The sequence below is a fragment of the Varanus komodoensis genome, unplaced genomic scaffold, assembly GCF_004798865.1.
Source record: "Varanus komodoensis strain SLA01 unplaced genomic scaffold, ASM479886v1 scaffold34_1, whole genome shotgun sequence".
Taxonomy (NCBI): domain Eukaryota; kingdom Metazoa; phylum Chordata; class Lepidosauria; order Squamata; family Varanidae; genus Varanus; species Varanus komodoensis.
Window position 1 is genome coordinate 1,507,552 of NW_025335854.1, and position 24,321 is coordinate 1,531,872.

Consider the following 24,321-nt stretch of genomic DNA (forward strand, 5'->3'; position numbering starts at 1 on the left):
AGCCATTGCCCAAGTGAACAGCCCTGGAAGATTTCTAGTGGTCGGTAAGCTCATTGAAGTTGAATCCTGACAAGATGGAAGCCATCATGAACAGCAGACCATGTCACCTTAGGAGGAGTTTGGGATGCTCATCTCAGTCTCAGCCCCCCCCCCCATTAGTCAGGTGTGCAGCCTCCCCCCGCTTGCAAAATAAAGTTCATGCCTCTGGACCCTAAATGGGTGCTTTAGCTAGTTATTGCAAATGATCAGCAGATATTCCCAATTAGCGGGACAGTAGAGTTCATGTGTCTGCTGTGTGCATGACTAAGTTTCAACCTGGCCTAAAACCTGTGTTGACCATTACAAATGTTAACAGACAAGTTCCTTGTCCATGTGAACAAGGACATCAAGCAAAAGTTGTGCATGTATAAATAAAGCTGTGCAACACATTGCTGCCTAATGAGATTAATTGTAATCTATGATAATTTAAAGAAGACTAAATATCTGCTTTTCTTAACACATCTAAAATATTTCAAAAGTTCCACGCAGTTGCCCATGCAGATGAGGAGGCATAAGGTGGAAGTCTGAAATAGTTTTACAATTACCCTGATTGCAGGCATACTTAACTACACCCGGAGCAGAGGTAATAGTAGAGCAAGAAATGACTGTGAAAGCATAATAGTAGGTTGTTAATACCACTGCTAATCTACACAGAAATCAGACAATGAATATTAAACTAAAAGAGGCAAGAACACATCAGACATGCTATATCTAATGTTGAAGTACATTTTCATTTAGAGGAGGGAATGTTAATTGCTGCCCCAATTTATTGTGGTGTAGTTCAAAGGGATGTAACCTGACTATAGAATGGTACCATCCTTTCACAGACTATAAAAGGATCTAGCCAAACAATGATACAGATGAAACTACCATGTTGCCTTCACATTATCACCATGGAAACAGTTATAAGAGCTCTTTCCTAAGTATTTAAAATCTGACAGCTTCACTATAACACTATCTGAACGATGGTAAGGCCGTAGTTGACTTTAGGAGCTAACTGATCTGTAACTCAAAATTGCTGCATATTAACCATTCCCCTCAGGCTACAGCGGGAGTTAAGTCTTATCAACACAGCAACCATAAAACAGAAACCCATTAAATTTACAACAGAAAAGTAACACAGCCAATAGTATTGGTTGGCTTCTAAAGCCTTTTCATTACAGGCATCTGAAATAAAGGAAGCCAAAGTGCAACATGCCTCCAGGTGCCTTGAGGGTTTACATACAACACCTTGGCTGAAAGGATGCATGGAAAAACTGAGGACACGTGGACTGCAAAGGTGACCTTTAAAGCCTTGGAGTTGGTGTGGCAACTGTAACCCATGGGCTTCAGACAAGCCTTGTGTGGCAGGCCGCCATGACATGGCATGGCCACCACAAACTACCCCCAAATGCCCCAAACCCCAGAAAAGTCATTGACAAAATCTCATCAGCACAGACCTGTGTTCTTATTACTTTCTAAGACAGAATTATTTGCCTGGATGCTGACCAGTCTCTGTGATATACAGAGACTTCCTGCTTCCAGGGGGTCACCCAACACCCAATGGGGCCCTGAGCCTAAAAGCATTATCTACTCCAACTCACAGGTACTCCCTGACTAGATTTCTAAAATTCCTTAATGGAGAGATAAACAATGAAACTCTTCTGACACAATTATTTGTATTGTATTTGTATTTCATTTGAAACAAATGAAACTCAACACCATTATTTTGATCATTCTGAAATACTTTAAAGCGGATTCCTACCTCCAATTCCTATTCTCTGTGGATGCGTATTTTCTCCAATTCCTATTCTCTGTGGATGCGCAGACCAACAAAAAGGCTTTAGCCATAATTGTACACATGTGAGAGAATGCTGTGAGTTTTAGGAAATTTTTGTCTAACCATACACAGAACTGCACCCCTAATTAAGGCCAACCTCAATTTATTTATTTATTTATTTATTTATTTATCTAAAACATTTCTATGCCACCCCCATCGCAACAAAGCCTCAGGGCGGCTCACAACAAAAACAAAAACATACAAAAATTATACACTAAAAATATTAAAACCTGGTGCATCTTGGCTTAAAAATTTTAAAAATCCTACATAATAAATTAACACTTAAAATAAGTTTTAAATGAAAAGGTCTTACCCTGGTGCCGAAAAACAAATGATGGCGGCGCCAGGTGGACCTCTCTGGGGAGCGCATTCCATAGGTGGGGCGCCACCGCAGAGAAGGCCCTCCTCCGGGTACTCACCCTCCTAATATCATTCACAGAGGGTTCCCGGAGAAGGGCATCTGTTGCCGATCTCAAGGTGCGGGAGGGCACTTAATAGGAATGCATTTTTAATTTATAGAAAATGAAAGCGAAAATAATATAGTATTTCTATGTAACAAAGAATGACAGCTTAGTCTTCTATTATAATTTTAAATTCTTCCATTATCTAAAAAAGCCCCCGTATCTGGATAGTGGGTAGCTTCCAAACCCCCTACCAGATGCCTGAAGCTCCAGATAGTAGCAAACACTATATACTGTACAGTTGGGGTTAGGGGAGCAGGACCCTGTGGCAGTGGGAAAGCTGCAAATACTGCTAAAGAAAAAACATGAATATCTCAAGGTGCTCTGTCTGGGGATGCCATACTCTTTGTCTTGGCACTTGCCAGCAAAGACTCTAGTGTAACTTTTTGGGCTCACAGGTCTGGAAATATAGGGTGCGGTCTTGGACCCTTACTTCTGTGCCCTGAGTGTGTCCTGAGACATTCAAGAGTATCCAGGCTCAGGCTGACTGGGTTTTTAGAGGCAGTGGTGGTTTATCGGCATAACCGTTTGTCTCTGCCTGCACTGCAGGTAGGCTGGCTACCCCCTCTTTCCCTTCACTTTTATATTTTAGGAGTCTCAGGAAGATTCTGGATTCTCTCTGCAGGTATATGGGTGTTCTGGTTCTGTGGACTATTTTTGCCTGCCTTTGGGTATTGTGCTCCAAAAGCATTCCTCTAAGAAGAGGAAGGGGAGCTGAATCCTTGCCTACAAACTAGCAGTAGTCAAAATCACTACTGTTTTGTGTCGCAGGCTCTGGGGGGAGTAGCAGCACAATGGGGTCATCTTTGTGTGTGCATGTGGTGATGCAAGAGGGACGCTGGAGGTATGTCCCCACTACTGTGAGTCCATAGGGCGTGCTAAATCTGCAAAGTCCTCTCACTTGCACTATCTAAGCAGAGAAGCAAGTTAAAAGCTTTCCTTCTACTGCAAGTTAAATCGCAGAAAGAGAATACTTGGGCAAATCAAAAGTGGATTTTTGTGAGAAAGGTAATTTCAGCTTAGTTCTAGTACTGATTATAAATTTAAGTACTATTCTACTACTGATTATAAATATGCTCGATTGTGCTGAGCATATTCAGAAGCACCCCATTCTTTAATCCTTATTTTATGTCCTCTTTCTAGAGTCACTATTACGAGCCAGGCTCTGATTGGTTCCCATCAGTTTTCAAAATCTGAGCATTTCACTCACATCTCTATGGCTTTTCCCTCCCTAAACTAAAGTGACCCATGCACATTGATTGCTCCAAAGTGTCTCAACAATGCAATCCTACACATATCCACTCAAAAGTAAATCCTATCACATATAATGCTATTTTCTCCCAAACTGAGTGTGCACAGGATTGCCACCTTTGCTGACCTTTCCCTGCATCTTTCTCATGCCCTATTTTTAATTTTTGTTATATGAGAGTGATCAAAGCCATAAACATTATTCCAAATGTGGCTGTTCCATTTCCTGGAATAATACTATTATGATACTGGTAGCTTCATTTGTACCTCCAATAAAATGTCAGCTCATATGTAATGGCTGTTGGGTAATATCCCAGAATGTTCAGCTGATAGGAAGAACTGTTGAGCAGGAAGGAATGTGCAAGTCCAAGTTTTTTTATTGTACAATTTGTTATATTTTGTTCTTATTGTGAGCCGCCCAGAGGCTTTGTTGCAATGGGGGCAGCAGAAAAATGTTTTAAATACATAAATAAGTCAGAGAGGTCACAAATCCCTTGAAAGTGAGAGGTGGAGAGTTGCAAATTGGCTTAACATTACATGGCTTCTCCTGGTGAACTAGTACAGGGCTGAAAATCTCCAGTCTTGGGGGAGTGTCTGCATTTACCTGCATTTATTTTCAGCTATATTTGCAAACAAAGCAAGTATTATAAAGCATTAACTCTCCAGTGTTCCCATCCAAAGCAAGTGTAGTCAGCAAAGGTCTCAACAGCATCAAAATAAAGCACAGCAATCAGACACCTTAAATGTTACTATGCAGTTTGAAACATCATAAAGGAAAGCCTTAATTATGCATTGCAATGAACACTTCAGCATTAAGCCTGAATTATAACAGCAACTGCTCAGCACATAGGTTGAAGCCTTGAGAAACTACTTTAGAAACAGAAGTTGAAAGCATTTGAAAGGGATACTTTTGTATGCTCTAGCATTTGATCCTTCAAATTAAGCAAACAAATAAAAAGCCATTTTGCCTGACTTTGTCAAGAGATCTGTAAAGTTTATGATCTGAGTTACAACAGATGCACTTTTCCAGTCCATCTTTTCAATGTATTCATATTTATTTATTACTACATTTATATTTTGCTTGTTTATCCACCTCCTATAAAGAATACAAGGTATCTAACATAGGTCTCTTCCTCCGCATTTTACAACTTCATGAGGTAGGTTACATTGACATCAGCAACTGACTCAAACTCACTCAGTACTTTTAGGACCAGGCAGGAACCAGGATACAGATATTCTGAATCCCAGACAAAAATTCTAACTACACAAGCAAACAAAATTCAAATGCAGGATCATCTGTTCCTCTTTTAGACATGGACAAGTGGGACCTGCAATGAAACTCTGACATGTGGAGTGTGCCCAATTTTTCAGTTTTTTTTCAACTGCTTTGTCTTTTCCAACTAACACTCACCATTCCCCTCCAGTTCTCACTGGGCTGCTTTCACTGAATTACTTTGTTCAGTTTTTCAAACTTGTATTGCAAGACCTGGAATTTCCTCAAGCATGCTAAACCTCCCTCTTTCCCAGTGACCCTTAATTTGGTTATAACCCTGAAAGCACACACTCCCAACTACACTATTAGAGGGAGTAATTTATTTAAAATGATTTTATATGGCTCAACAAGAAAGCATGACAACTGCTTTGGAAGGAAAATGCTCGAAAACTTACACTTTGGAATTAACACAATTCTGCTCACAAGAGCTGGGTGAAAAGCGGAGGAGGGCTGCATCGATGCAACCCATAAGCAAAGAGATGAAAGGAGGAGCTCTGATGTTCCAGATCTGTCAAGCCATGCTTTGTTTCAGTTTATCAGAAAGCTTCATTTAAAGTCTTCCTCAAAGAAATTTATGGCAGAATATGCATGGCAGATAATAATACAACAGCTTAATACAAGTCTATTTTTAAAAATAAACTGAAATACCTTCTATTTTTTCCCCTAGGCTTGCCAAGGAAAGCTTTAGTGTTACTTTGTTGCTAGACTGCCAAGACTGTGTAAACCTTTAACTCACCAAAAGGAGTATACAGCTGTCCTATACCACTAAGCATTGCATTCCCAGGAGGTGGGAATATCTCAATTTCTACCTTTGGGTTTAGCACATTACCCTTACCTTCTGGAAAATCACCTCAGAGTAGGAAGTGGTCCTATGAATCAAATTTATTTTCCTTAAGAGCTTGCAACAAATTTAAGATAGTATTATATTGTCTTGTTTTCCTTTCCCTGTCCATATTGTATTGTACTCAGGGGAAATGTAACTTTATAACCATTATATATATTAGCTGGTGTTTGTATCTCTGGCAATATGTATGCCTGCTAATTATCTTAAGTATAAGCATTCCATATATATATATATATATATATATATATATATTTTCTTGGAAACTGTTTAAGAGCATGACACTGTGACACCAGCAAGACAATGAAACATAAAAATGCAGTACTTTGTACTTGCTGAGCTTTGCTATATTAAAAAGCACAACGAACAAAGTTTACAGCATTTCTGGCAAATGTCCACACCGGAATTTTCAAAACAGGTTCTGAAAAGAGTGTCAGCAGAACTGACCCTTGAAAAGTTCATCCACACCTTTAGAAATGCACTGTTTAATAATATGAATTAGCTATATAATGAATGATACACTATAGGTCAAATTAAACATTGGAATGGACACAATATATGTCAATTCAAAAATATGAAAATTGTAATGAACTTTTTTCCCACTTGACTGTCACTATGCAGCACATAAATGTTTACTCCTTCAGTCATACTCAAATCAGTATATTAATAGATTTCAGTAAGGGCCAGCTTTGCTGTTAGGCAGAGTGATGCAGCCACTTCAGGTAGCTAATTTCAGGGGCATGAAATGGAAACAAGTTATTTAGAGTAATACTGTTGAATTATTACTGCCAAAAAGCAAGAAAAACCCTTTTAAGATTCCTGGGTCCCCAAAAATAAACATAGCCAGCATGGGGTTCTGTTCACCATAACATGGCACCATTTTCCCCCAGTCGCAGGCATCACAGTATCTTGGTTTGGCTCTGTTTTCATTTCACCCCTTAGAAACTAATGTAAGAAAAATATATTCTATCCCTGTCATGTCTTTAAAATATTTGCAAGCATTCCACTTGAAAAATTATTTTAAGTAAAGCGTTTAATCTGTTTGAGCTATATTACATGTGCTTCATTGAGTATTTTCCCTGATCAAATATTTCAGCTGCTTCTGAATACAACACACAATTTAGTTTTCTAAATATTTCAAACAAGTATGCTAAATCAGATCAGTTTAGGACAATTTCCACTATTTTCTGATTCATACTTTCTTAGGATGTATATAAAGCTTTTTATATACATCTAAACCACCTCATTCTAACATGATAAGATAAGCAGACAGACTGCTTGGTTTGGCTAACTTTTTAAGAACCAACCAAACCATAATTTGTGCTTGCTTACTGCCCATTTTTCTTTACCCAGTTCTCCGCTTCATTAAATTGTGATCAACTTTACAAAGAAACTTTTAAAGCTATCACTATGTAACTAGATTTCCCATTCTGGAACTTCTGCCTTCAAGGCAAGGTACATAGCACAGTCTAAGCAGATTTTTTAAATCAATTTTTATCTATTTAGAACCTTTACAAATGGTATGCACTGTTTTTACTCTCCTTTCCCAGAAGTTTCAAAGTAGCAGCTTAGCTACTTATCAAGAATCATAGAAGTGGATTTCCTGCACTTGCATGAGGCTGAGGCCCTTTCCAGCCTTATTCCCTCATATTCCAACCAAACTTATTCCCTCATATGGCAGTGGACAGTATCAGCATGGGTCTTCCAAGTCCCAGATGCATGTCTTAGGATTAGCAATAAATATAAGAGACTGAGTCTTAAAACTGAACAAGCTATAAACCTAATATAAGAAATAGAAATCAACCCCACATTTTCCATATTCCAAACCCTGCTATAGCTTGCAAACTTAAAAAAAAAATACTCCAAAAAAAGAGAATAGGGATTTTATAATCGAATTTACAGAAAGAAAAAATATAAACGTATGAAGGACTTTACATTGTATAAAAAGATATAGATAGTATATTATGTACAGAGTTAGCTAGAATGTTTTTAAAGTACTGTGGTAGTGGTAGCAGACCAGAAAACAAAGGACATTTTTCAGGAAAAAGAGGAAGGAAGGAAAGAAAGAGGCATCCTTAATATGCATAAATCACCTACCCAAAAAATAATGAAAGCTATAATTCAGCAACCAAAATTCATTAAAATATCCAATACAGAAAGTAGATATGCCAATTAAGTAAGAACCATTCCAGGACAACTTGGAAAAAACCCTCTGCCATCTGTTCTGTCAAAGTTGTAAGAAGTTTTGCACAAGCTCATCATTGATAATAAGGAGGCAGAAAAAAAAATCCAGGCACTTAACTTTCATGAAAGAGCTAAAAATTCTGTACCATAATGCCTTTGAAATCTGAGTTAATGATAAGCCATATTTTCCAAACAGCATTCTAAATTTCATATAACCTTGTCATAAAATTTTCAACACTTGAGTGGGGTAACATGGTAAACCAGGATTAAAAGGTCCAATGGCATTATAATGCCAAACATTCCTTCAGCGGTTCATATGTATATGGAGCTACTCTCCAGAGATCATTTTAACCATTCCATCTAGCTGGGACAATTTCCTTAACTATGCATGCAACAACAGTACAATACTGCAAGGCTGTTGCTGTGGTCCCATCTCTTAACTTCTGAACACCCCTCCTTTTAAGGAAAGCCCATACATTCTATTAAAGAGAATTCTCAGCAGGGATATTGCATCTCAGTCGCATGAGACAAAACTGGTCCACGTGGAGTGCCAAATTCAGACCTTCAAGATTCCCTAGATGGCCATTTCCATGCCCCCGAGACAGCCCATTTCACCTACCCATAGTCAGGTGGTTTCCCAGCATCTGTGCTTATTTATCTCATTCTCAAAGAACTGAAATAAGGTTCTGCAAAGGATCAGTTACTGCCACTAAGAACTTTCAGCTAAAACAGGATGTCCATTTTGGCACGTTCCTGTCCATTGGAATGCAGCCCTAGCAGCGTCTCCAATGTTGAACTAAGTCTGTATGCTGAATGAGGTTCAACACCCTGCCATACACAACCAACAGCATCCTTAAGCGACTGGATGATACTCAAGAACAGGGATGGTGGCCCTTAAGAGCTCCAGAGCAATCTGAAATCTGGTAGCCAAGATTACCATGATTGGCTTTGGCTGTAAATACAGCCCACAATCACCACGGTTAGCAAACAGACCATTCACTCAGGAAGGAGTTCCTTTTAGTCAGGAAGTATTGCTAGAAGTTCTCTTAAGTGGCTTCATTTTGGCCATACCTGACAAAGTAGAACTAATATACTTTTTCTGGAGACCTACTTGCCATGTCAGAAGATTGAAATAATCAAGTGGATACTTCGTGCACATATACCAGCAACATATAAAAAATTAGGCAGGAATAATTAAGCAAGGAACCCCTGAAGTAAACCTGGGGCATGCACATTATCAAGTGGCATGTTCTTTAGCTGCCTTCCATAGATTTTCAGAAAATTTTGTCCAAGAACAGCTTTTTAAAAAGTCATTTTTTTTCTGAAAGCAAAGCATAGTTTTGTGTCCCATTTTGTATTGACAAAATAGAAGCAACACACTATCAGCCATCATATAAATGTATTAAGCCAACTTTTACAGGCATGATGTTGATGTTAGGATACTTGCCACTTATTTCCCCAACTAATAGCAAAGAGCTTCAATAACTTAATGTCTTTTGCTTATTAACAGTGTCTACGAATGCTCTGAGTAGTATTCTTTGCAATATGTAGATTTAGCCCTAAACCAATTAGTCATTTTAAAGTAAGCCTACAAATTGAACTAGAGGCCAATCTTTAAAGAGTGGAAAATGCTAGTAAAATCTTAAGGACCAATTTTATTAGATAAGGGGAAAGTTTAAACAAGTGTGCTTTAATTGGCTTTGAGACATTTACATTCCAGGCATTATTTTATGTTCAAATTAGGAGAGCAAAGTAGAAGTAGGTGCACAGATTTTTGGAGACTGTTTAGTGCCATCTATTCATCAGATTTGTATAGGCATACAGATGGCAAAAGTCCTTAATGATGCTTCTATACTGGTTCTGTAGCATCTGTCCTACTTGCAGGCAGATCAAAACAGCATTTGTTTGCAAAAGCTCAAACCACTTCCATAAAAGCAGACAATTTAAGACAAGCACAGCCTGAAATTCCATTTTAGGGATGCACGCCTTTCAGCTGCTGGGGAAAACTATCTACATGAAAATGAACCATCAAGTCATTTGAAAGGGATGTTCCTCCTTTTTTATGTACAACTTCCATTATTCAATTTGTACCCTTGTGACAGAGAACTATATATATAAAAATTATGCTGGTATAAAATCTGTCATTCTAGAAAGAACGGTATTGAAAAGAGCGAGAGATTTCAACAATATCGAAAGAGGAGAAAGTCAAGACACTTCTAGCATTGCTTAGAAATTAGTTTTGTTTGCTGCCCTTTAATATAACAGACACTTCCCAGTTTAGGAAGGAGAAGAAAAAATCCATGCAAAACACCGCAAGTTTTTTTCCAACTTACCGTTACAGACTTCAGTGTCATTCCATGGTAGGTGCCCATGGTATCAATCTTGAAACCTTCCGTCTCTGTGAAATTAAAAAAAAAAAAAAAGTTAACAGTTGGGCAAATCTCCAGTTTTCAAAAAAGTAAGCCCTTGTACACAATTTATCAAATCAAACATGGCAACAAAATGGTAAAGCAGTGCTATCCATTTTGAACCACTGTTAATGAAAGAAAAACTAGTTATGTGATTTTAAAATCAGTAACAGTAACATTTTATGTGAAGCCAAATAATCTTTTAGATGGTACAGTATCTCGTTTTTAGTGCTTAAAATAGCCTGGAACTACTCGGAATAATCCCCACTACTGGGTGTTGGAAATAATTTGTTTGTATTTATATTCTGCTGCCTTTGAGACACATGGCCTAATTTGCAAATAGGTTGCTTTGCATTGTTGTTTTGTGCATCTACAGAACAAACATCCAAAAAAGAGAACTAATTTTGGTTGTTGTTGTTAGCTTATGAACGTAGGCTTCTTCACAAGCCAACATTTTGTACGTATTGCCCATGGGTTGTTATTACAGGGCAATACGTACAAAATGGATTATACAACCAATTGGGTGACCAGGTATGAAAATGCGTTGCCTGCAGCGTGCCAGCCGTTTCCACTTCTAATCAAGCAATCTATGATCAGCTCAATTCACACACCTGCCAGACACTTTTGAGTTGATTATTCAGTTAGTAAGCTACATTACTCCTAACAGAAAATTGGGTGTGGCTTGTTATGGACTCCCTCCAACTCTTGGCACATATAGAGTTTGTGCAGCAGGAATCTTCATGTCCTCATTCTCTTTCTGCAATTTGTCCATTGGGGTTGCTGTTATGAAGGAAACACTCGCAGCCTAACCTACCTCACAAAGTTGTTGCTCTGAGGATAATGTGGAGAGGAGGAGAACCGTGTAAGTCACTTTAGATTCCTTGCATGGTAAGTGTAATGTAGCAATAATTATATTCATATATGTATATTTGCTTCTTTTTATATGTCTACCATTCACTGTCCCCTAATATTACAGGGTGCTGCTAATTAGGGATGTGTGAAGATTTGTGGGGGGGGGGGGTAAAATCTGATGAATTTGTATGATTTTTCACAATGTGAAAAACTGGATTGTTAGCCTTGTGCAAGCAATCAGTCTTTAAGATGGACTGTGATTTGCCCATTTGCTCAACAGTAATGAAATTGGCACAAATGAGTATTCACAAACCATGTGGCTCTAGCATGAACTGAGCAGAACCAACCAACTTGTACAATGTAGGCAACTGTATACAATTTACATGTGGTTTTCAGGTACTGATCTATGAAAATTTCATTGGGGGCTAAAAATATATATATGCACAAATTGCACCTTAGAGATAGAAGTTTGTAGAAAAAAACAGCTGCCCTGCTTCCTTTCATCACATCAGAAATGGGCTGGACTGTGAAATCCAATGTTATATAAACAAACTTTCCTGTGTTCACCTCCCCTTACAGCCCACCGTGGGCAACCCAAATCTGCTCTGGTGGGATCCCCAATCTTCTGGAGCAGATCTGGAGCATGTGGTGGGCTGCAATGAGGAAGGGGAAACCATTTGGCCTGCAGTTTCCATTCCACTGGCATGTAGCCATTTGGGTACAACCCTTAGAAACAAAACGTACAATAATAAGAACATCAAACTACAAGGGAATGCCTTAAATAAAGTAGATATGTTAACGTGAATAAGACAGTAGGCACATTAGAAAGCATTAAAATATAAATAGAAAAGTCATTGTGAAGCATGAAGGCAGGAACTGATAATCAGTTAAAATCAGGAACAGGTTTGTTTCTAGAAGGGAGAAGGTTAAAACTGATTCTTAGGTGTTGCTCATACAATTAACCTCAATAGCTAGAATACAATTATCTGCTATACTGAAACAGACACCTCTCAATAACTGCTGTCTGGAAGCCATTTGAGATAATCCATTAATCCATTGTGTCTGGAAGGTTTTATAATTCAGGCAACTCATCTTGATCCCCAACTTTACCCTGAAGCAATCATAGTACATGGTTGCCTTTGAAAGAATTAGGCCAACATTAAGGAGATGAACACTCATTTCAAATGCAGTTGGTGTTCTTCCTCGAAACTTGAATATGTCAATATATAAATATTCAAACAAGCTTTGTGGACAAATGAATAGTGGAGCTGAGCACTCGAATAATATGCCTTCCTTCTCAAAGTAAAATGTTCCTTTCCACCTATCTACAGTTGGACAATGACTCGGCATGAACATTAACTGCAGTTTATTTTTGGTGCGACTGGGGAGGGCTACAAATGATCCTGAAACCCATGGCTTGTTCTAAGGTTACAGGATGGTTTGTAAACCACCCCAACCACCCACACCCCCTCGGTTCAGACATCACAACCTGCACTCAGAGTGGGTGATAAAGCTACTTAGGTGACATAAGCAGAGAGGGAAAACAAGCAGCCATTGCGTATTGAAACCCAGTAAACACAAGTTTGCATCTACTCACAAGGGAAGATGTAGCTACAAAAGAACCCAATAGGCCAGGGGTCCTCAAACTTTTTAACCAGGGCGCCAGTTGGAAGGTGCCGGTGCCGGGTGCGGGCCGGAAAGGTGGTGCTGGCAGTGCGTGTAGGTTGGCGCAGGGGCGGCGGGTGCGGGCACACATGCTGAGGCAGGGGTGGGCACGCGCCACGAGGAGGGTGCACAAGGCAGTGGCTTGCTTGCTTGGAGATCGTTTTCTCTGAGTGAGCAAACTGCTGCTTCCCCGCACGCGTGGGCGAGGTGGGTGGTGGCACGCACGTGCGTGGAGTGGGTCCAAATGGGCATGGCGGGCTGGATCCGGCCCCCGGGCCGTAGTCTGAGGACCCATGTGATAGGCCTTAACTATGGTTAACCATTAGTAGTGGAGTTACAAAAGAAACAGCTAGTGAAATATTCTTATTCATGGTGAAACTGAAAGGAAAACCTGCTTCCAGCAAGAGAGGAAAGCTATGGGAATAAGCTATGGGAATAAGCACGCAATTCTATAACCTAAGCCTGAACCACAATATTAGCTCCATGAAGTATGTAATGCTGCCACTTCTTGGTTTTACTAGGGACAACCAACCAGGTGAGCCCATTACGGGTATGCTCTGCATCAATTGCATCTCCTGTTAATAAGAGTAACCAAGAACAGCCTCCCTTAACACATGATTCCCTCTTACTATCCCTACAACTCAAGAACCAGACATTGTACAGGTAAGCTACCATAATAGCCATAAAACATGCAATATCGTAGAACACAGGCCATGAAGTTTTACAAGATGTAAAATTTGTGTTCTCTCTAGTTGAATTATCCATGTAGCCTCTGGCAGCCAACTAAAAGCCATAAGCAGCAGAGATCACTCTGAAGACATTTAGTAGTTCAGTTTGAATTTTATTACTCCTTGTGATGCCTTATCTCCATTGCTTTACCAGCAACAAAATCAGACTATGGCCGAAAGATAGCAGGCAGAGCCGCAGTCATTCAGAAGTAGCCATAGGTTGGGGGTGTGCTGCTGTGGGCCATGAGCTCATGTACTCCTCCTCCCCTTCAGACAAGAAAAGGTAAATTAAATTAAAGATTTTGTTTGGTAACGAAGCATACTTTCATTTCTGCAAAGGAAAAGAGAGATCTATACAAAATATAGTTAGCTAACAAAATAAGGTATCAAGCATCTTGGCACAACAACCACAGTTCAGATTAAATAGCACTCACCTGGTCAGGTGAAGCTACCCACTAACAGTAACTTCATCTTGTCTGTACTGAGTCTCAGTTTAGCTGGCTTCACCTACTCCATTACTGTGCCCTGGCACTGATTCAGAACAGCCACTGCCTCCCCAGGATTTGATGAAAACGAGAGACAGAGCTGGGTGAGGATGACACCGTCACCCATAGCTCCAGATAACTTCCTCCAGTCATTGCATGCAGATGTTAAACAGCATGGGAGATAAAATGTGGAGCCCCATAATATTTCTGCAAAGATACAGAATATTGCTCTAGCCCAGCACCAGCTTCTGGAATCAGCCATCCAAGCAGGAATAGAACCAACATGGTGTAGTGTTTTCAATTCCCAACCAGAGAGCCTATTCAGAAGGATCCCATGGCTGGTATTACTGAATGGCACTGAGATGTCCAGCAAGGTTACACTCTCACCCTTTTCCAGAAATGGTCAACTAAAAGGGCAACAAAGAAAGTTTTCTAACAGCAGGTTAGAAAAACAAATTTAGGTGAATTCAGTCCACATGGGAGTTGGAGGACTGGTTGTATAAGCTTGTGAAATCTATCCACGTGTACATATCATCTTTCTACAGTTCTGAGATGTGAATCTTGCTTTTGGGTTTAAGTCCTGTGATCCTTTCAAACTCCATTCAACACTTACTCCGTGGCACTGCAGGATACTATCCTAAGTATATAGCATGTTTCATAGACGAAGATTAAACCTTGAGAAAGGAGGGTGTTGTTCTGTAGAAGAAAGCAAGGCAGATACAGTGTGGACCCCCACTGCTGAAGTAGTTGTTCACCATGCTACTTACTTGAACCATCAGCTGAGAGAGAGAGAGCGAGCGAGCGAGCGAGCGCATGTGTGTGTGGGGAGGGAGTTGAATGAGAGGAATTCTGTGTTGCCTCATATGTCCACTTAATTGTGCAATTATAAAAGAAGGAATAAAAGCCAGTGAACTGCAGATATTCATTTCCTCCACCATTAATTCATTTGTGGCTAGTGATAACATCTGGCTATTTGGACATATTTTAATTACAGTTTTTAACGAAGTAGCTGAAAGACTGATGAGCAGATTGTCATACAAAGATCACGAATCCTAAACATTTTTCCAGTTTCTTCAGACCTCACTGGTAACACCATTTGCACTCCTCTCTACATCTGCTGTTAAGACAATTTCCACAACTAACTGCCTTGCAGGAGTATTTACCCCTTCTCAGTGTTCTAACATTTTGCCGTTTTACAACTGGAAATTGAAATGGATTTAATTAGCATAGTTCCAGTGGATGTACAGCAGACACTCAACTCTGTTAAGCTGCAAAATATTCTCATTGTGACACAACAGTCAATGTAAGTATTCACCCCCTTTGTTGAAATGCACTCAGATGAGTTCTGGTACAAACCACCTTTTCCATAAATTGCATAATGAACATGTTGTTTTGCCTGTGTGCAACTGCCGTGCCACATGGACTCAGATTAAATAACTTGTTTTTGGAAGGTGCTAGAATTTTCTGAAAAGCATACTTAAAAGAATGGCAGCATGAAGCCCAAGGAGCCATTTATTTATTTCTTTATTTATAAAATTTGTATGCCATCCATTACTTCCATCTCTGGACGGCTTACAACATTAATCAGAATAAAATAAATTAACTATTCCACGCTGGCTGAAAATCCAATAAAATACAAACAATAAAGTTTGTGCAGAAGCATCAAACAAGATTGCATTATTTAAAAAAAAATACCCCCCAATATGAACATCCATCAGAGCACTGTTAAAGCCATCATGTCAAAATGAAAAGAATACGGTTCAGTTGCACCTCTGCCTAGAGAAGGTCATCCACCAAAACCCAGGGACTGAACAAGGGCAGTTTTAGTCAGAGAAGCACCCAAGAGGAACCCAAGAGAAGAGGCCAATGGGAACTCTTGGTGAGCTGAAGGGGAAACTGAACAGCTGTCACTTGGATGCTCCACAAAGTGAGATTTATGGAACACTGACAAGAAGGAAGCCATTGCTGCAACATACCTGTCCATTTGGCGTTTGCAAAAAGCATAAGGGAGACATAACCAACATGAGAGAAAAGATTCTCTGGTCTGGGAAGACCAAAATTGAATGTTTTGAATTTGCTGCAAAATTCTGTGTGTAGTGCAAAAACAACTGTCAGAACACCATCTCAACAGTGAAGCAAAGTGATGACAGCGGCATGCTGTGAGGATGCTTTTCCTCAGCAATGAATGGGAAACTGGTCAGGAATGAAGACAAGTTGGATATCTTCTGCATACAGAACAATTCTAGAGGAAAGTCTGTTTCAGTCTACAAGGAACTTAGGACTGAGCCAAAAGTTAGTCTTCCAGCAGGACAACCCTAAACACACATCCAAAGTTACACTAGAGTGGTTTCAAAACAATAACTTGAATTTCTTAGAATGGCCAGTCAAAGCTCAGAACTCAGTCCGATTGAGAGTCCACAGCAAGACCTGAAAGTTGCTGTTCACCAATGATCTCTCACCCAACTTGACCAAGCTGGAACACTTTTGTACTTAGTTTTGCCAAGAAGAAAAGCAAGCACTGCAGGTTTCAGCAGTGCAAAGCTGATAGAGACTTGGCTCAAGGAGATTCATGGCTAAAATTGCTGTCTGAGGTGCTGAATACTTGTGCAACCAACAAGTCAGTTTGTTTTTGTTTAGTTAAATGGTGGGCCACAATATTAATATGTTGCACTTTTGCAGTGTTGAGTATTTGTAATAATGTCCATTCCAGAATATAATACAACCAACTGAAAAAAAAATCAAAAGGGGGTGAATAAGGCTGGAATTAAGATTGCCGGGAGAAATATCAACAACCTCAGATATGCAGATGATACCACTCTAATGGCAGAAAGTAAAGAGGAACTGAAGAGTCTCTTGATGCGGGTGAAAGAGGAGAGTGCAAAAGTTGGCTTGAAACTCAACATTAAGAAAACTAAGATCATGGCATCCAGTCCTCTTACTTCCTGGCAAATAGATGAGGAAGAAATGGAGGTAGTGACAGATTTTATTTTCCTGGGCTCCAAGATCACTGCAGACAGGAATTGTAGCCAAGAAATTAAAAGGCGCTTGCTCCTTGGGAAGAAAGCTAAGGCAAATCTAGAGAGCATACTAAAAAGCAGAGACATCACCCTGCTGACAAAAGTGCATATAGTCAAGGCTATGGTTTTCCCAGTTGCAATGTATGGCTGAGAAAGCTGGACCATAAGGAAGGCTGAGCACCGAAGAATTGAGGCCTTTGAATTATGGTGCTGGAGAAGACTCCTGTGAGTCCCTTGGACTGCAAGGTGATCAAACCAGTCAGTCCTAGAGGAGATCACCCTGACTGCTCTTTAGAAGGCCAGATACTGAAGATGAAACTGAAATACTTTGGTTACCTAATGAAAAGGAAGGACACCCTGGAGAAGAGCCTAATGCTGGGAACAATAGATGGCAAAAGAAGAAGGGGATGGCAGAGAATGAGGTGGTTAGATGGAGTCACTGAAGCAGTGGACTCTGGGGGATGGTGGAGGACAGGAAGGCCTGGAGGAATGATGTCCATGGGGTCACGATGGGTTGGACACGACTTCGCTACTAACAACAGCAACAACATACACCAAATAACCAGTTTTATCTAGCACCCCTGCTTTCTGCCTCTTTTGTTGATGCCACCTACCTGCCATTACAGATTGAGGCAAATATGCAACATGGTGAAATAAGCAGGCAGTGCTGTGAAAGGATCATGCATGCTACAATGGCTCCTAATCTGCTCTCACAAATATGCCCTGATATTCCACTTTGATAAAACCAAAGTTACACCACTAGAGAAGAAACAAAGGCATATTACTTGACATTAAGTGAACATTCAAGCCATTCATATTTTATGGCTTTTCTTCCAAACATACTTAGCTTTCTCATGCAGTTTAAAAAGTCTTATTTACTGCTTAGTAGTTAGCAACATAATGAAAAGAAGGAATACTTTAGGAAGGAAGGAATATTTGAACACATAAAATAACTCTTGTTAGACAATCCACCTCTTTCAGAATGCCATAAAAACAATAGCATAATTCTCAATGAAGTAAACCAGAAGTACACATGAAAGTCAAAAGCTGTTCTCAACAGTAACAATACTAATAGATATTTAGAAAATACTGTGTCTTGAAAATCTGTTTTGAAGAAAACATCCAAAAGAGCAAACTAATTGATGGTTACACTCATTTTCTGAGGTCTACAAAACAGTGCATGCTGACTTTCATGAGCTATTTTTACTGCAGCTTCAGAATAGCTGCCAACTTCTGCTGTCTGCTTTTGACATTACTAACATGCATAAAGTGGGTTATGTTTCTGATGAACCCAACCTACCTGAAAAAAACATTTAATCTTTTTGACCCTATGGTTTTACTTACAACTCTTTCAATATGGACTCATATTGAAGAGCCCAAAGCCGTTTTTCCCCTAAATGTTTTTATTTGTTTTCAGAAAATACAATAGAAAGAAAAAAGGGGTACATAGGTGAAGGAAAAAAGAAGCAGCCAAGGGTTGTTCCAAAGATTTAGCAGGCAACTCCTCATTTAAACACATTTACAATAAACAAAAGTCTCTCTCAATCACTTTTCCATCCAGCCCATTCAATTCTCAGTCATATATTTATCCCATCTGTACAGTTAGTTATAGATCATAACACTGCTTCAGTAATGAGCAGTAATACAAATATTTGTAAGATATTTTCTTTAACCATTATTTAAATTGTTCATGGTAAGCCTTCCAGCTCTGAGTAAATTCTCTAACTGGTCTTCTGTTGACATAACTAGTTAGCTTCACCATTGTTGCATACAATGGTGAATTAGTCAGAGGTTATCAAGCAACGTAAAACCACTAACATAACATTGAATTACAATATTGAAAACAAGTTACTTTATGAAGCTATCATGCTTATACTTGAAATACTATTCTAATCACTGCCCCTACCAACTCAGTCTTACATCTTCAGCTCTTTGACTTCACAGAACGGTTCTTAGGGCAAATAAAATGCTTTCCACATTGGTCACTGCTACAGGACACAAGGGTTGAATAAGCAAAAGAACTGCTACTATCCAACACACATCCTTGCGCTTTTCTAGATTTTTCATTGTTAGCGAAAAGCATAAGTTCCTTAGGACTCCATTAGCCTAGATCAGTGGTGGTGAACCTATGGCACGCGTGCCGCACCGGGCATGCACAGCCATCTCTGTTGGCACATGAGCCAAGTTGCCCCAGCATCGCCTCAGCAGCCGAGCATCATTTAACAGCGCACATGGGGCCATGCACATGCTCACGAAGAAGTAGTGACGCCAGGTGATGACATCATGAGCAGCAACCCATTAGCTGCGACTCATCCAAGCTTTTGCATGGCCAGTCAGTGTGCTGCCAAGGATATATATATATTTGCTTGGACTGGCTGTGAGTTGGTTTTTTCTAAACTAAAACCGCAGTATACAGGTGTTATTGCAGTGTTGGCACTTGGCGATAAATAAATGGGTTTTGGGTTGCAGTTTGGGCACTCCATCTCTAAAAGGTTCACCATCTGTGACCTAGATGGTCCAAAGTAGTAGGGAAAGGCACAAAAATTTAGAAAGTTTAGGCCTGATGCTATAGCCATCAGGACTGCAGCTTAGATCCTGTCTCAAGATCAGGATTTCACACTGCATAAATTTGGCCTTGATTATGTGACTGCTCCAGGTATCAACTTATGCCTGGCATTCTGGGACAATGAAGCAATGTATGACTGCCATGAGTGAAACATAAGCCAGCTTTTGTCATTACAGAACGTAGTGTCAGCCACTGGTTCTTTGTCACAGATGTTTACACGCTAGAAATGAATGTGATATCTGCAGTATTTATCAAGTAACAAATCATGCAGTCTTCAGTCTCTGTCTTGAGACAGGACTCAGCTGCAGGCCTCACGGCCACAACATGTGAACTAATCTTTCCACTTGTTTATGCTTCCCACAGCTCATCATTTTTTCTATTATCTAGCTTGATGAAGGTTCCTGAAGAACTTGAAAGCTTGCATGACTGTTTTCGCACATGCTGGTTTGTTCTAATAGAGACATTGCCAAATTGTGGATTTGGGACTTTGTTTGAAATGTGATTCAAGAGAGATCCGCTTCATATTGTACTATATTTAAAAAGAGCTTTTATCAATTCCATTAGAGTTCACTCTATTTGTTTTTACAGTAATGAGATTACTGTGTGCATATATAATCAATGTGTTGCATATATCTGCAATTTGCTATTTCTTTAGCTGTGCTTTCAGGGTGCCTCTATGCATACAAATTAAGCATTGAGGCAGGCTGGATGGAGCTATGCTGGTAAACAAGAATCAGAGTCACACAATTTTTCCATCTCAAACCAATTTTTCTAATTATTTCCCCCCTCTGGCTTTGCACAGAAGTGACAATTGAACAAAACTGGTGAAGTCTAGTCTTAATAAGAAGTGAACCTCTGCAGTGGAAAATATGCTTATTTTTTCTTATTTTGTCACCCATCCTCTATGGATGGGTACTAAAGACAGCACATGCAGGTGCCACAGAACCTTCTACCAATATCTACTTCCAATTAAAAAAAAGATTTTACTTTTTACTTTCTGTAGTAGCTGCAAGGCAAAGTGACTAGCTTGAAGTTGCTCACTATTATCCTTTCTCCAAAATGCCTCTGGGACAAAGAGGAGATTCAGAAGGAATGAATATTGTGGGTAGCTGCAAGCCAGATACTTCAATTTGCTGCTAAAATTTGTCTATTCTCACTACCCCCACAAGGGACAAAAGAAAAAGGCCCCTGATACTGCTTGTCTGGTAGTTGAGGATGACCTTACAGCTGGTAGGAAGGGCTATAGAAAGACCCAGAGAGAACTGGAGAGGTCTGTGGGGCAATGCGGGCAGGAAGTGCTGGAAGGGTGGGAGACAGCTCTGGGATGACCACCTAGTGGCTGCTGGGTGATGCAGGGTGGTGTAGTGTTCAAAAGGTTGTGGTGCAGCATGGAAAGCGCTAGAGGGTGACCCAGGGTGGACACGGGAAGGCTGCAGGTGGCAGGAAAAGGACCTGTGTGTGTGTGTGTGTGTGTGCGCATGCGCTTGTGCAAAGGATTAATAGGGTTCTGTGAATGTGAAAAGATACAAGATGCATGTTCATAGGAAAGAAATGAAAGGCAATTCAGAGGGAGCATTTAGGTGGCTGGGGGTGGATGATTCTGAAAAACAGGGTGGATCTTGTGCTTACACTTGTGGTGGAGCAAGATAAAAAAATGGGACAAATAGCAATGAACTGTAGGTTCAGAGGTGTAAGTTTATTTTGAAATGTACATCCCACTTATATTCTAGGTCTTGGGCAAGTTGCTCGCCATTTAGTCCAACCTTTCCAGTTTCCAGAACTTACTTGAATGGGTTAACACACACTCTGCACAGAATGAGTTCTAGAAACCTTCAGCTGTCTTGCCAACTAAGTTAAAAGCGATTTTCTAGGAATCCCCATCTTACCAATGGATGCCAGTACAACCAATTGGGTGGTTCTGAGTATTCTTATTCACGATGGACAGAAAAGAACATCAATGTAAATCCAATTCTCCATACTTATGCTGCTTGCAGAGGAGAGCAGATAGGAAAGATTACAACAAAGCAGGAGCAGTTGCCACCATAACAGTTCCCTCCACGGCCTTTGTGGAAGAAGATACCGAAGGATGTCTGTGTAGGTGCACCTGAATCAATCCTATATGTACTCTTTGAAAGTGGACTGCAAGGGCCCATACGGCGACCTGTTAAAAAGCCGTTCAACAATACAGTGTCGTTCAGTATCACAGAAGTCACTGTCCACCAAGTAAGCCATGCTTTCCAGGGGACTTCTTCTCCAACTTGTACGCTAGGGAACTATATTTGGTAGCCCTAATGGTGGACTCCTGTGAGTCCCTGGGACTGCAAGGAGATCGAACCATGCAGTCCTAAAAGAGATCAACCCTGACTGCTCTTTAGAAGGCCAGATACTGAAGATGAAGCTCAAATACTTTGTCCACCTAATGAGAAGGAAGGACTCCCTGGAGAAGAGCCTAATGCTGGGAATGATTGATGGCAAAAGAAGATGGGGATGGCAGAGGATGAGGTGGCTGGATGGAGTCATTGAAGCAGTTGGTGTGAGCTTGAGTGGACTTCGGGGGATGGTGGAAGACAAGAAGGCCTGGAGGAATGTTGTCCATGGGGTCACGATGGGTCGGACACAACTTCACGACTAACAACAACAATGGTGGACCTAGATATTTTGATGCCTTGTTCGAGTGCATGGGGTACAAGCCTGAAGTCTCAATGCGAACACAGATGTACCATTTCTTCTCCTGGACCAAATGTAGTACTGCCTGTCTCCAAACTGACAACCTAATTTATTCATCCCAATTGCTATACATGCAGTAAAGACATCTTAAATGTTAAATGCACTATAAAAATGATCTATGCATACAATCAAATTAAAATTTCATTAGATGATACCATCACAGTTCAGAAGAAGACAAGGAAAAGAGCCGGAAGAATTACCCTTGATTAGCAAAGTGGCTGAGTATGGGGTGCAAATTTAACAACAGCCAGATGTAACTGACCACATTCATTCAGTGTCTTCCATATGGGGGAGTGTTCGCTAATCTCTCAGACGGAGAAAGCTAAAGTTCTGCACTGGTGAACCATGCTGCACCAAGGAGAAAATGCTGCCTTCCACTGATGGCACTGAGGGGTCTGGCCTTGTTAGTAGTGCTCCCACCTAAATGAAGAATTAGGTTCCAAAAGCTAAATGGACAATGCTCACACTTGGGGTCTGGGCATGCATGTGGGGTTTGCAGGCCTGTTTAGTGCATTACACGAACCTCATGCAATCCACTAATCAGGTTTATAATTTCTATACCGTCAATTGTGGGGAACATTCCACAATTCTAGTCCATGAGTAATATATGCAAAAGTGCATTCAAGTGACATCCACTTGATATCCAATTGCTGATTGAACACAATATGGAATTTCTTCTTTCTTTTATCAGAGTTTTCTCTTTTGCCATTCACTTTTGCATTTATTAAAATATTTAGTACTTGAGCTTCAGCAAATGACTTAAGCCATAAAATGAATAATTCAATAAAAATATAGATGAGTACTCAAATCAGCTTTGAACATAAAAACAAATTTTGAAGCAGCTTAAAAAATAAACTATCAGAATTAATTTGTATGAAAAGAGAGAATCATAGCTAAAAAACATTAAAAATGCAGCAAGGCTACAGGACCTGATAATACTGAGAGGATTTTTGACGTGCAGAAAAGGCTGAAGGCAAAAGATTTCTAGTGATGATAGTTATAGGTCTTTACTGTTTTTGCAGTTTAATCCCATTTTCCACTTGAATGTTTGGTGTGTCATAGAGTGAGAGTTATTTTTATACAGTAACCATTTCCAAAAAATTACTTGCACTTTGTCAAAGGGTGATGTATTCTGCTTAAAGGTTTGCCAGTGTTTATTACCATGCTCTGTTAAACCCACAGGGCTTTTTATTCACAAGATATGAAGCTGTGACTCTGTTCTTATAATCTTTGAGGACACAAAATCACTTTAGAATGAATGTGAATATTTCCTTTTAACAAAGCTATTACCAGCTGTGGGGAAAATACACTGTGCAACCCAATCTCGATTGTTCTCTTCCAACTCCACAGAAAACAAATGGAGAAACCTTAACAGAAAGTGCATACTTCTCAGTTTTAAAAGCATGCAAGTGCCTAAAGGACATGACATTAATAGGGCTGCCTGTGCAGAAATGGATGACGATGGTGGTTACTCCAGAGACAGACCCAGCAGCCAGATTTTCATGATGGTCTCCACGTGGTACTTGCATGCTTTGCAATTTGCCCAAGGACACTCCTGGTGACCTGTATGCTCGGGGGTGACTTTGAAACTGCCCAGAACTCCACGACAAGCCGCGGGATCCAGGGTTCCAAAGCCACCCCTACCATACACCTCACCAGGTTTGGACAACACTGGAAACTCCACGCCTCAGGGTAACCTGGAAAATCACATGGTACACAGCCAGTACACGGCTTCCTATGCTGCCTCCTTTCCCACCCCATCACAGGATTGTGCGTGCCCAGCAAGAGGAGGTGTCCTACGACCTGCAGAGCAAGATCTGCATATCTATGAACAACTATCAGTGCAATAATGCATCTGAGGAGCCTAAGTATATGAAATGGGCAGAATTACTTTGCCTACAACAAAAGAGAGCACTTACATTTGTCACATGTTCATGAAAACCATTTTTTTCATATTTAGCATTATAGAAGTCCTAACAGTTGCTTTATAAAACCATGGTATTTTGGA

At 40.1% G+C, this 24,321-nt stretch overlaps 1 protein-coding gene across 1 annotated transcript in view; it reads right to left on the reverse strand.

Annotated features, from left to right (window-relative positions):
• Positions 1-24,321, reverse strand: part of CDC73 (cell division cycle 73) — a 127,996-nt gene that overhangs the window by 58,864 nt on the left and 44,811 nt on the right. The window contains exon 10 of the mRNA XM_044439335.1: positions 10,199-10,263. Coding sequence (XP_044295270.1) covers positions 10,199-10,263 — 65 coding nt within the window. The remainder of the gene's footprint in view (positions 1-10,198; positions 10,264-24,321) is intronic.